This window comes from Pongo pygmaeus, chromosome 13 (genome assembly GCF_028885625.2).
Source record: "Pongo pygmaeus isolate AG05252 chromosome 13, NHGRI_mPonPyg2-v2.0_pri, whole genome shotgun sequence".
NCBI lineage: Eukaryota > Metazoa > Chordata > Mammalia > Primates > Hominidae > Pongo > Pongo pygmaeus.
Genome location: NC_072386.2, coordinates 122,424,255 through 122,438,001, shown reverse-complemented (window position 1 = coordinate 122,438,001; position 13,747 = coordinate 122,424,255). Strand labels below are relative to the sequence as shown.

Sequence of the window (13,747 nt, the reverse complement as noted above, 5' to 3'; positions counted from 1 at the left end):
AAACAAAAAAAGGGGGTGCTGCATCTCTGGTTTGGGGGAGGTCAGGACAGACTCCCAGCCAGCAGAGCTTGTTGAGTCCTGGTGAGAGTGAGTTCTAGGCCCTGGTGTGGAGCCTCTGGCCCACAGGGGATGCTGGGTCCGGGATGATGCTAGGGTGGGGTGGGCGTCAGTTCCACGTCCTGGGTTGGAAAATCTGACCCAGGAGGGTTCTCTGTGTCTCCGGTGAGGGCTCTTGGGCAACCGAGGATCCTGGGTTGGAGCTGTCAGTCCCAGGTCTGGACCTGGTGACTCTGGTACCACAGCAGAGGAATGCGGAGTCCCGGGCGGGGACGGCCCCACGCCCCACGCCCCACGCCCCACGCCCCACGCCCCACGCCCCAGACCCCAGGCCCCAGGCCCCAGGCCCCGGCGTGGGGACTCCGGTCGGCAGGGGGCGCTGCGTCTCGCGCGTCGCGCAGGAGGCTCGGGCGGCTCCGGGCCCACAGGGGGCGCTGTGGCGGCGCGGCGGGCGCCCGGCAGGTGGCGCTGTGGCCGTGGCCGCGGCCGAGGCCCCGCGGGCGGGCGGGCGGGCGGCGGCGCTGCGCTGCGGCCGGCTCGCGGGCCGGGGGAGCGGCGGCGGGCGCGCGGGAGGCGGAGCGGCGGCGGCGGGCGCGGCGGGAGCGGCTGGGCCCGGGCGGGCTGGAGCGCGGTCGCCGAGCGCAGGGCCGCGGCCGCGCGGAGCCCGCCATGCCGGCGCGGGTCTGAGGCGTGGCGAGCCAGGGCCGAGGCGAGCGGCGGGCGCGCCGCCCCTGTCGCCCCGCGGCGGCCCGGCCCGGGCCCTATGAGCGGCGGCCTCGGCCTCCGGCGCAGCCCGGAAATGTCCGGCAAGATCGAGAAAGCAGGTGAGGCGCGGGCGTGGGGCGGCTCCCTCCGGCCGGGCCCGGCCCGGGGGCTCCGTCGCTCCCCGGGCCGAGCGCGGGTCGCCCGGGATGTGCGGCCCTGCGTGCGCCGGGGCGGGGTGAAGCCATCGAGGCCTCGCCGGGGTGCCTGGCAGCTTCTCCAGGCCCATTCCCTGCCGGGCGCGGGGGGAAGCGGCCGCTGCGGGGGCGCCAGGGGCCGGGCCGGGAGGGGCCCCTGCAACCCGGGGCCGGGCGCGCTGCCGCTCCGCGGTCCCCGGGAACTTCCGAAAATGGCTCGAGCCCCAGGCAGGGGAAAGAACAGCCTGGGCCGCGTGCTGCTGCGGCTGCAGCGCTCGGTGCCCGGCCTGGGCTCGGCGCTAGGAAGGTGAACCTAGCTGAGCTGTAAAATGTGTCATTTCTAAGGAGCTTCGAGTTTAAATTTAACCAGAAGCGTCCACTTCGGTTGCTTCAAAGGAAGCAGGCTGGATGAGTGGGGGCATTTTGAGGAGGTAGTCAAGTTTCCCCTCCCCACCCCGATCAAGCTCAGCTCTGCAAGGAGGGCAGGTGGGGGGCCGGTGGGTTGGAGTAGATGATAAATCTTGCTGCAGACCTCGTCCTTTGTGTGTTCTTAGAAATCTGGGGGAGTTACCTTCCGAGTCCCTGGGTTTGCCTGTCCTGGAAGTAGAGTCTCCAAAGCTTCAATGACTGTCGAGCCTGTGGGGCCCCGGGCTTCATTAGCCTGCAGCACCTTGCAGGGCAAATGTGAATCCTTGGGTCTAAGTTGAAGTGGGCGGGTGTTCCTGGGCTCCTGTACTGGGAGCATGCCCTGTGGTCGTAACCCAGGTACCAGGTTAGCTTGGCGGCTGAATGAGGGAAAGCAGATTTTTAGGGAGCTGCAAAGGAGGTCTGTGGCTTTGATTGTGGAAGTTGCTTATGTTTCCTGGGTTGAATCTGGGATACTTCTGTGGGGTGCACCCTTGCAGCGGACCCACAAGGCAATACTTGCAGGCTGTGGTTGGAGCACAGAAGGGTATTTTTGCAGGCTTTACTGAGGGTTTAATATATGTCTAACTCTTAGCACCTAAAATGCATTGCTTCTTAAATTTTTGAAGCTAGTCTGTGAGAAAGAATATGGTCCCAGTTTTACAGGCTCAGAGAGGTTCAGTGAGTTCCGGCTGTCCAGCCAGCAAGAGGGCGGCAGGCCCCTAGGATATTCATTCCCGGCCCTCTGACCAGAAGCCAGGGTGCTTTTCTCAGGGGCAGGGCGCTTGGGTTCAGGTGCCATTTCTTGAGTATTTTTCTCACTGAATTTGAGCCCCCACAGCCTTGCCGAGTGACCATGAGTCGCCATCCTGTACACCTGCTGCTCCAGAAATAACTTGGGTTCATCTGTGCAGCATTTCTCAGGAACTTCTTGTATAGTGTCTTGTGAGAATGGTACTGTTGGGAAACTTGGATAATTTATTTTAAAAAGAACATTCACTGAGTTCTTTTATAAGAACTTTATAATATATAATATAATATAAGATTGTATTATATCTTATATCTTTATATCTAATATGATTATATTAGATCTTATATCTTTATAATATAAGAATATTCTGTGTTCATTGTCAAAACTTGGAAATCACAGAAAAGTAAAACGAACAGGATTGAAAATCATCTGTCAGCCAGGTACAGTGGCTCACGCCTGTAATCCCTGCATTTTGGAAGGCCAAGGCAGGAGGATTTTGAAACAAGCCTTGGCAAAATGGCGAGACCTCATTGCTACTTTAAAAAAAATTTTTTTTTTTTTTTGAGACGGAGTCTCGCTCTGTCGCCCAGGCTGGAGTGCAGTGGTGCAATCTCAGCTCATTGCAAGCTCCGCCTCCTGGGTTCACGCCATTCTCCTGCCTAAGCCTCCTGAGTAGCTGGGACTGCAGGCGCCTGCCACCATGCCTGGCTAATTTTTTTGTATTTTTAGTAGAGACAAGGTTTCACCGTGTTAGCCAATATGGTCTCGATCTCCTGACCTCGTGATCCGCCCACCTCGGCCTCCCAAAGTGTTGGGATTACGTGTATGAGCCACCGCACTGGGCCTCTTTTTTTAAAAAAAGGAAAAAGTTACCTGTCATCCCATAAGCTGGTTTCCACAGCCCAAACCGCTGGGAATGAAATGACTCTTCACTTGAGTTCTCTGCTATTTGGGAGAAAGACCTGAGGCCAGTTCATTTCAGCATAGGTTGTCCTTGGGCCTTTTCTGGGCACCGCCTTCTGCTAGGGGGTTGTAGATGCAAGTGCCTGCTCCCAGAGAAGCTTGTCTGACCTAGCACAGTTCCTAAGCTACCCAGGCTGCCAGACCGAGCGACCGTGCTGCCATGGGTACAGGTGAGAGAGGGATGTCATGAGTGCGGGAATGAGGAAGACACTGGAGGGGACAGCGTTTGTGCTAGGCTCTGAAGAGAGGGCTGAGATATATACCTGCTGGAGACAGGGAGAAAGAGGAGAGAGGGGAAGGGGCTGACCAGGAGCTGCGGAAAGTGTGGGAGGAAGATGCATTTTGTGAGAAGCAGAAAAAGTAAGAGAGTTCTGAGATTGGCAAGACCAGGGTCAGGACCTCGCCTGCAGATTGGGGATCACAGACGTGGAGCTGGCTGGAGGTCCAGCCTCCTTGCAGAAGGTCTCTTGCTGCGGTTCATAGGAATCATAGTGAAAGATTACAACAACTGCCAAGGAAGACTGGGGTGCTCCTGGAGTGAGGATGACCTTTCCTGGTGGTCTCTGCTGGTTATTCTCAGTGAACTTCCCTTTGCATTTAGACGAGATTTTGTTAGATTTCTGTTGGAGTTTTTTTAATGGACTTCCCACTATTCAGTCTCCAGAGGAGTATTTGATTCAGAGGGGAGGCCCTTAGGTGAAGTGGCGGCAGAGCCTGACACCCGGCAAACAATTGTTGTGATTGGAGTTTTGCTGTTTTCTGTTATCTCAAAGCAACAGAAATGTTGCTTAAATATGTTCATAATCTCCTCTCCCTGAAAGTAGAGGAGCCAGCGTTTTTAATTCTCAGTGCTTAAGGCATCCAAGGTTTTTTGGGTAAACAGGAAACCCCTTCACATCCCGCATAATGTGCAGCTCTGGCCTGTTCCTCATCCCACCCCCTTGCCTTGCCTGATACCTCCTTGGTGTGCAGGACTCTCCTTAACCCCTGGGGGAGATCTTTTGAGTCATTGCTGCTCTTTGGGACATTTTCTTTCTCATGCAGCAGTGCCTGGCTGGGGCAGGGCCTTGAGGGGTTCATCCATACTTATGTATATCCTCAGAGAATACACAAGGTCATAGGCCTCACATTTGGGGGTCCCAAGTACCATGGGGAATCAAGACAGTCTGGGCCAGAGGGTGGCACAGGGACAACTTGCTGGGCTGGTGGGGGCCTGTCAAGTGAGGCCTGGTGGAGAAGGGTTGAATTTGGAAGGCCAGGAACAAGCTGGGATGCAGGGAGGCTTTCTAAACTCTACAGTGCTTCCAGAGATGACCAGGAGGTGGGGAGTAGAAGAGAGACAGACAGATTAGGGAGCTCCCAGGGTGAGCTTGTGGGCAGGCCTGCAGAGGAGAAGAGGCTCTTCCCTAGGAGCTCAGAGGGACTTGTTCTGGAAGACTGATGGGAGATGTATGCAACTGTTTAGAGGCTGCTTTGGAGAACAAATGAACATGGTTCTGGTTGTGCAAGCAGTTACTGTGGTTCTGTTTGCTCATGTGTCTTCCAATAAAGACATTGAGCGAGGAGAGTTAATACCCTCATGTTTCTGGAGCTTAAGTGCAGACTGGCAGCTGCGGGCTGGATTCAGTCCACAGATACGTTGGGTTGGATCCACACATGTTCTTAAGGAAAAAAACAAAAGAATCAATGGTCAATATTGAAAAATCAGGAAGTCACTCAAAAATCTTAAAAGCCTGGTTCCTGATGATTCCCTTGAAAATAGAGAATCTCTGGTAACTCTGAGCCCTTGTTCCTGCCTACAAGGCAGCTATGGGCAGGAGTCAGGTGGCGGCCACTCCCACGGAGCCCCTCACCGCTCCCACAGCCAGCCACACCTCCAATGGCCGACTTGGACTTTTGACATTTGCGTTTGCATCCCCTCCTTGGAGAAATGATTCACGTTTGTTTGTTTTTGTCTGGACTTTGAAACCTTTGCCCCATCCCTTCATTGACTCATTACTCCATCCCTCATTCATCAGGGATTGAGCACCGGCTCCATCAGGCTCCATACAAGGCTCTGGGGACTCAGTGGTGAACTCAGCAGATGTCGTGCTGCCTGCCCTGGATACAGGCATCCTCTGTGTGTCACAGGGTGAGCAGGAAGGTGGCAAGAGATCAGACTTGTAGTGGGGAGGGATGGTCAGGAAACTCCTGTGCTCCTGTGACAAAGTGGGACTTAAGGTGAGAGGTGGAGGATGGGTCCACTTAGCTGGGCACAGGCAGTGGGGTAGGGGACCAGTCTCCTGGGGTGGGAGCAGACCAAGGCCTCCTCAGCTGAAGGGAAGAAGGTCCTTGGACTGCACCCATCAGTTTCAGTCACTCGCTCCTTTCTTCCTTCAGTGGCTGCACTCATCGCCTGCCTCACGGAGCAATCTCCTGAGGGCCTGGAGTTGTTCTAGTTCTTGGGACACAGCAAAGATCCCGGCCTCCTGGGCCATACCTTCTAACTGGGCCGGCCATAAGTTAAGCAGTTTTGTATATATGTTTTTAAAGTCCCATTCCTTCCTCTCTGTGCTCCCAGCGAACCACAGGCTGGCTGGGAGTTTCATCATTTACCAGACCCTCCTGCCAGCGCTGTAGCTCCCGTCACCTTGGAGCAGTTCACTGGGCCTGCTAAAGTGGCCGCAGGCTTGCCCAGCACACTGCCTGAAGACGGAATAAATAGGTGTCTCACGCCCAGTGTGCTATGGTTTCAAATGTGTGAAGATGCTTTTATTGTAAATCGAAAAGAAATTTATAATGACTGCATTCATGGTCACATTTTTGTCATGATGTATTTTCTCAGAACAGATACTAAGAGTACAAGATGTGGGGCTGCACATTTTTGTAGCCTGAGAAAGAGGTCCTCTTAGATTGGCAGTCATTGTATTTCGATCAATTTTAAACTCCTCAAATTTGTACTTCCTTTTTCCCCCATAGTTAGGAATTTTTGTGGTCAAAGTGTACTCAGTCAAGCAATGAGACATTTTGATGGCACCTGCTCTGCCTCCTTTCGCTCACGCGTTTTAACACTTACTGAGTGCCTCCTCGTTGGCAAACACCAAGTGATGCCTCGTGGCAGGGAGCCAGCAGGAACCTGTCCCTGGAGGCTGGAGTCCAGGGGTAGAATCAGAACGATCTTGAACATTTCTGCAATTTCCTATGGTTTTCAGAATGCATTTATAGACTACCTCATTTCATTTCATCCTCACAACAGCCCGGGGGTGAGGGCAGGGCTGAGTATCCCTCTTTTGCCCCTAAGGGCAGCTAAGGCCCAGGGAAATTTGGTAGCTTGCCCAAGGTCATGCCCTAGAGAAGTGGAATGGGGAACCAGCCCCCTTTCTTGCCTTTACAGAGCACTGGTTAGAGCCTCCCTGGTTGCTGGGGACACAGTAGCTTTCTGTCTTAATTCTTCAGGCTTCTCAATCTCTTTTCTGATCTTTGAAAAAAAAGATCTACCAGTGAAATTAAGGGAGGCTCACTACAGTCTTTAGACTGCGTCTGATACTCATAATACTAATCACATTAACAGTGCTGTAGAGAGATAAGAAATAGCACTAACGCCAGCTAAATGTGTTTTTAGAAAAAATCAACCACAGCAACCCCAAATGTTTCCTGGTCTCCAGAGCAGCTGTTGGCAGAGGTGGTTTGAATGGGATTCCTTGTAGCCAAGAGACCTTATAGGAGGTCTGTAGAGATGAGTCATGTGTGAGCTTGCAGAAAAATATCTCCCAAAGTAGCCCGGATTGGAGATTGCCTTGAGTGCCAGGCTGGGTCTTACCTCAGGCCAGCTGAGCATGTTCCCCGTGGCCAGGATAAGATCACGCTCTGGAAAGAGGAGAGGCCTGACAACCCGCCGCCTGCCCCACCCCGCGGCCGCCTCGCCGCCGGGACAGGTGTTCCTCTGACTCATCACCCGTCTTGCCCCAAAGGCTGTTTTATGAGTAAATAAATAAAACCCACCGTTTGTGAATTATTAAGGGATCTGTCATCCAGCAGGCCAGTCATCTTAGTTTCTGGTCATCTGTTTGAGAATGTCTGAGTTGTGTCCTTGGGTGACTCGTACCCTTTCCTGGGGCTGATTTTCCCCATCAGTGGCAGGAAGGAGTAGGACTCAAAAGGAGTGCTCCTCTGTTTGTGTTTTTAAGCTACAGCCACTGCCCCCGCCCCCCCCCCCCGCCCCCACTTTTTAAAATTTTAAGTTCTGGAATACATGTGCTGAACGTTCAGGTTTGTTACATAGGTATACATGTGCCGTGGCGGTTTGCTGCACCCATCAACCCGTCATCTAGGTTTGAAGCCCCGCATGCGTGACTGCAGGCCCTTTTTTATACCTAAGAAGGCCATTAGGTAACCACTAATGGGGAAGCCTCTTTGAATGCAGTCCTTCCTGCTTAGCCGTGGCTAAGGCTCCTCCTTGGACCCTCCACCCCAAACACAATGTGAAAACCCACTTCCTGGATGCTCTCACAGCCTCCTCTACCAAAATCAACTTCCTCTGGGCTCTTTGTGCCTTCTCTTCCTCTAACGTATAGTAAATTCCGTGGAAATGCCCCAGATCAATGCTTGAGTAGAATGATGTTTAACTCATTCAAAATCAAAGCCCCAGTTTCCTTTCTGCAAGTTAAAAAATCAACAAGTGAAATGTTAAACAGATGATTAGCTCCATGAGGGAGTGTGCCTGTCTACCACTGTGGTGCCATTACGGTGCCTCGAACGCAATAGGTGCTCAGTAAATACTTACTAAAAGAATGAGTGAATTTAGTTAATATTATCATAGAATGAATTTCAGTTTCTGGTTCCAAGCCTCAAATTATCTTTAGACGTAGCTTATTGTGGTTTCGAATTGCCAGTTAGGATGTTTCTTGGTACATTAGTAGGACCAATATCTGATCAGTGGTGTGCAGTTAGTTGGGGGTTCTGTGTTTTCCTGTAGTCCTCTGAACACTAATGATGAGGTTAGGATCAAATTCCCAGAACACTGTTGGGAGAACGCCAGGACACCGTGAAGGCTGAGCCGCCACTCGGCTCTGATGCCGCATCCGTTGGTCAGTGCACGTTCTTTGAGCTTCCACTTGAGTGCATGTTCTTTGAGCTTCCACTTGAGTGCACGTTCTTTGAGCTTCCACTTGTAGTGACTGCCTGGTTCTTTGGGATGTGCAGGAGCAAAGCGCTCTTAGGCAATGCTCGTTCTGCCCTGTGTTTACAAACCAAGGCCTGTGCCAGCTCTACTCAGCCTGACACCCATAACGAGCACCATCCCAGGAATCCCTGTCCCTACTTGTTATTTTTTTTTTTTTCAGTTGGCCTTTGAATGTGATTTAGGACTAGCTTCCTGCAGCATTACTCTCTTTTCCCAGGATGACTGTGCGGTGTGTGCTGTCTAGGGCTGGGGTGCAGGCTGTTGGTGTGCCTCTGGCACCCCCTTCCTTCTTTGTCAAGGGGCATGGGCAGTCTTTTCTTGCTACTTCCCCCTCCTCCATGAGCTAAGGTACAGGGGAGAGGCTCATCTGAGTTTATTAGAAATCTGCTGTCTGCTGGTCACAATTCCTCTTTCTCCCACTTTCTTCTCCCAGGCTGTAGTTTGAAAGACAGGTGACAATTCTCTGAACCCACATCCCACCCTGCAGTCTGGACTGCTGCTTCCCGGAACACCACGACTCCCGTAACAGCTTAGACCTCTGTCCTCATCAGTTCCTTCGCAGCAGCTTTCTCTTTGCTTTCCACTGGCTTGCCCAAGCCACACAGTGACTTTACTGCATATTAAGTTTTGTGATCAGGCGATTCTGCAGTGCTTTTAAAGCGTAGAAATGGAGCACTGAGCACAGGATGCTGTGTGGTTTGCCCAGGGCTGGGTTCAGAGGAGCAGATTTCAGGCATTTGCTCTATAGCGTTTTAAAATTTGTGCCACTGATGTGGACCTGACAGATGTGATTCCCAGCCACACACTGTATTGTTAAAAACGGAGCAGGAGTGTGACACTGACAGTAACTGAGAGAAGGAAGGACACGGAATGAGAAGAGAGGACAGCTGACATCCAGTGGAATGTGACCGTGTTAAATAGCCACTTAGCTGACCCCAAACAAGCAAACAAACAAAACCCCTGGTTGGAAACAGTGGTTGTATTTATTTGCTGGTTATCACATGCACCCATCCTCCTTCAAGTGATGGTTCTGAGTAAATAGATAGATGATTGTTCATGAGTCGTGGAATTGGCTACTCTCAACCCCTCCTTTCAATAATAAATACAAATAATAGTAGTAGCTGATGTTCATTAGGCACTTACCACGTGCTGTACCAGGCTCGCTTCTGTGTATTTTACACTTGTGGTTGCATTTAATCCTTACAATAGGAGAAAGGTACTGTTAACTGTTCTCATTCTACAGAGGAGGAAACTAAGACACAGAGCTTTTCTTTGAGAGCTGAAAGAGTTAACATTTGCACATAGTCATATACTGAGTTGGGGCAAAGTTAGGACTAAAGCCCATCTGACTATTCCCCATGCATCTATATTTTCATTGATTCTGATGTTATTCTCTTGGCTATGTGACTTGGGTGAAAATGAGCTTTCGTGTTTCTAGGGACTCCTCTGCCACAGAGGCAGCTGCTGCACTAACAGGACGCCCCTTCATCCTGAGGGTTCCTTCGGAAGAGAGCTCTCCTCCTGACTATCCTGCTGGAGCTCACAGGGGGCTGCGGAAGCCTTGCTTCTGGCTGGGTGACCGTGGGCAAATTGCTTAATCTGCTGAGCCTCAGGTGCCTTTGTTGTAATTTGGTAGGGTGGATAAACCCACCCCAGAGCCGTTTCTATTGCTGGTTCTTCTTCTTCTTCTTCTTCTTCTTCTTCTTCTTTTTTTTTTTTTTTGAGATGGAGTCTCACTCTGCTGTTGCCCAGGCTGGAGTGCAATGGGGTGATCTTGGCTCACTGCAACCTCCCCCTCCCAGGTTCAAGCAAGTCTCCTGCCTCAGCCTCCCGAGTAGCTGGGATGACAGGCGCCCGCCACCACGCCCGGCTAATTTTTGTATTTTTAGTAGAGATGGGGTTTCACCATGTTGGCCAGGCTGGTCTCGAACTCCTGACCTTGTGATCCGCCTGCCTCAGCCTCCCAAAGTGCTGGGATTACAGGCGTGAGCCACCGCCTGGCCCTAAGGCTGGTTCTTTGTGAGTCTAGACTGCAGTATGTGGGGTAGACTTATTGAGGGTTGTTTTGTTGATGATTTTTAATGACAGTAAATGTTAGACAGCACTTAACTAGTCATCAAAATAGCTTTTGAAACATTTTTGTACACATTAGTTTCTTTGTTGTTTTGGGCTTTGTTAATTTGTTTCTTTTTTTTTTTTTTTTTGATAGGGAGTCTCGCTCTGTTGCCCAGGCTGGAGTGCAGTGGTGCAATCTCCGCTCACTGCAAGCTCCACCTCCCGGGTTCACGCCATTCTCCTGCCTCGGCCTCCCAAGTAGCTGGGACTACAGGCGCCCGCCACCTTGCCTGGCTAATTTTTTGTATTTTTAGTAGAGACGGGGTTTCACCGTGTTAGCCAGGATGGTCTCGATCTCCTGACCTCGTGATCTGCCCGCCTCAGCCTCCCAAAGTGCGGGGATTACAGGCGTGAGCCACCGCGCCCGGCCAATTTGTTTCTTATCATAAGGTATTGGAGTTGCCCAAGATTTTTCCCGGATGAGGATGATGGCAGCTCACATTTATTATTTCCTGTGTGCCAGGAACGATGCTAGGAGCTTTATCTTCAGATGTGTGTGTGTGTGATTTAATTAATTCTGTTCTTATAAAGAGTCAGCAATGGCAAGTATTGTGCCCATTTGACAGTTGAGGAAAGGGAGGCAGCAAGAGGGAAGTGACTCGCCAGGGGTGGGTTGTGTATTGCTGAGAACTGGAGTTTCACTTCTCTCCCCTTCCTGGGGTCTAGGGCTGACTTGGCGGCACCACCACTGCCTTGGGTTGGAATGTACTCTGGGGATCCCCCTGGGGCTTTCCAGCCTCTCTGTAGGACTGTTAAGGTGGCACCACATCTGCCTACAGATTTATGAAGAAGCCCCTGGTTTCTCTATTATTGAAGTGGCTTAAAAAGTACATTTGCTGAAAATATTGCATGAGAATCTGTTTTGGAGAAACCTTTCACAGATGGCACAACAGTAGGAAGTGGCCCTTACGAGTTAAAGTAGTTCCATCCACCCACCCACCCAACACTGGCTGTCACTGAGTGTCAAGCAGCCTGCCAGGGGAGGAGAGGGTACTGAGAGGGCTGAGGCGTCAGTGCCCTTGGGGAACTGACAATCAGCCACCACCTGTGTTGTGTACAGGAGACTTTTGATCTTGGCTCTCACACCCTCATCCATGTTAGAGGCAGCATGAGCCTGAGCTGGGAGGTGGGAGACCTGCCTCATGGCCCCTGGGCCTGCACCGATGCACTGGATCAGTGCCCCTCCCCAACCCTGTCTTTCCATTTGTGCAGTGAGCCAGTACAGAACAGTGTCTGAGAGCATGTGCTTCAGGTCCTCTAGCTGTGGCTTTAGATACCAGCCCTCCTGTGTCATTGTTGTGGGATCTTGGGCATGTCACTCCGTCTTGTCTAACTCTCAGTTTTCCTTATCTGTAAAATGGAGGAAATCCTAACAGTACCTACCTTATGGTATCGAGGGAGAATTAAACGAGATGATGTACATAAAGCATTTAATCAGAGTCTGGACACATAAGAAGTGCTTGATAAACCTTAGCTTTTGTTCTTACTTCAGGTCGCCTTCTACTCTAAAGTGACCATTTCTTTAAAAATGGTAATCTGGTAACTAAAATTCAAACCTCAGCACTCACAAAGAAGGGGAGGTCCCTGGCTATTGAGGTACTTCCTTTTAGGCTGGTTTGTTTTTTCTCTTTCTCTCTCTAAGAAAGCTGAAGTCCAGGGAGTAGGTTTTTACAATTAAGTAATAAACTTTTGAAGTGATCACTCATAGGAAGAGTAGAGGGCAATTCATTTCAGCTACACGTATCCGAGTGCATGCAGGCAGACCAGGAGGCCCTGATTTTAATTTGAGTCTCTCTGGAAGGAGTGGGCCTGTGCTTGCAGGCTGTGGTATATGTCAGAGCCACAGCGGGGCTGATACACCAACAGGTATATTTTTTGCCCTGTCTCAAGGGATACCTCCCCAGTTTCTCCTTGCGGGGTGACTTTTGGGGATTAAATAAATCATCTTTGTTCAGCTCTGGAGGTGAAATGATCACAGAGTGTTGTGTTTGTGACAGTTAAAAACCACAAGATGTTCAAGGTCCTCGTGTACAAAGTAACTTACAAATTGCATTGAGCACTGCAAGAAGGGGGATTTCATACCCTTTATTTTTCTTTCTTGATTAACTTTCACAGTAAAGATAAATTCAGAAATGCTGTTGGGGTGTTCTGAGTCTTCCTTAACCCCTGCTCCACTGGGAATTTCGGGTATGTGAAAGTAAATGTGTGTAGTCTCCTTGCAAATTTGTCAGTGCAGCTAGCATGAAGCACAGTGCTATTTGCAGAGAGACCAAAGCCCAGTCAACCCTTTTCACTTTCTGTAATCATTTGGTCCTGGAGCTACAGAACCTCTCAATTAGCATAACCACACTAATTTGTGCTTCTGCCTCAGCTTGTCAAGAGTGCCTTACAAATATTAATTCTCTGAGCTCATCAGAAAACCAAAGGCATAGATCAAAAGCATGCTTTTCTGCATGATCTGTCCTTGTTTTTTTCTGTTCATGAGGAGCTTTCTCTATTAATTACCCTAAATATGCAAGGTTGTAGAATGAAGCTTTTATATTTGACAAGTAAGAATTGGGCTAGGGACCTGGATTACAGGGACTTGGGTTAGGGACCGCCCATGCTGCAGGGTTGCCGAGTTCCCTGGCCTCAGCTTGGCAGGAGAAATGCACATACTGCTGAGGAAATTCTGTAGGCTAAAGTCATGGGGAGCGTGTGAGTCATGATCACCAGAAATGCTTGGACCTGTGGCATCTTTGGGCGTTGAAGAGGGAACCAGCTTAGCACTGCCACAGACACACCGTGTCCTCTGGGGCAAGCCAGGATTCCTTCCTGGGCCTCTGAACCCCACTCTACAATTTGAGGGCCTTGAACTGGAACAGAGGTTCCTGAGCTTTTTAAGATCATAGGTCTCCCAAGAGTCTGATGGAAACTCTGTGGACCTTGTCCCCAGGGAGAAAGATTCATTATGTGTGGACATGTTTCTGCCAAGCCGTAAATTCCCACTACTATATGATAAGTGAGAATTTGCAAATACCTGGGGTCTTGGAAAGATCAAATAGAATTTTTGTTGTCTGAAACCATCAGGACTTAGTTCAGTCAGATCTGAGCCCTAGTAACAGTAATTATGCATTCCCAGAATTTGGTAAGGATTCTGTGAAATGGGGCTTGTAAGCTGCTGGGTGGAATGCCTGCATGGATAAAAGGGGGAACCTTCCCCTTATGGGTGAGGTTTAAAAAAAATTTATGTATGGTAAAATTGATTTTTTGGGGATATACAGTTGTATTTTTTGTTTTTCATTTGTGATGGGGTCACACTGTCACCCAGGCTAGAGTGCAGTGGTACCGTCATGGCTCACAGCAGCCTCGACCTCCTGAGCTCAAGGAGTCTTTCCATTTCAGCCTCTTGAGTAG

The 13,747-nt window shown here is 50.5% G+C and overlaps 1 protein-coding gene across 4 annotated transcripts in view; it reads left to right on the top strand.

Annotated features, from left to right (window-relative positions):
- Window positions 1–577: 577 nt before the first annotated feature.
- RAPGEF1 (Rap guanine nucleotide exchange factor 1) overlaps window positions 578–13,747 on the top strand; it is a 162,208-nt gene continuing 149,038 nt past the window's right edge. The window contains exon 1 of one of the 4 annotated variants that reach the window (XM_054500110.2): window positions 578–881. In XM_054500110.2, coding sequence (XP_054356085.1) covers window positions 821–881 — 61 coding nt within the window. In that variant the 5' untranslated portion in view covers window positions 578–820. The remainder of the gene's footprint in view (window positions 882–13,747) is intronic. The other 3 variants (XM_054500111.2, XM_054500114.2, XM_054500115.2) reach the window with 3 other exon arrangements.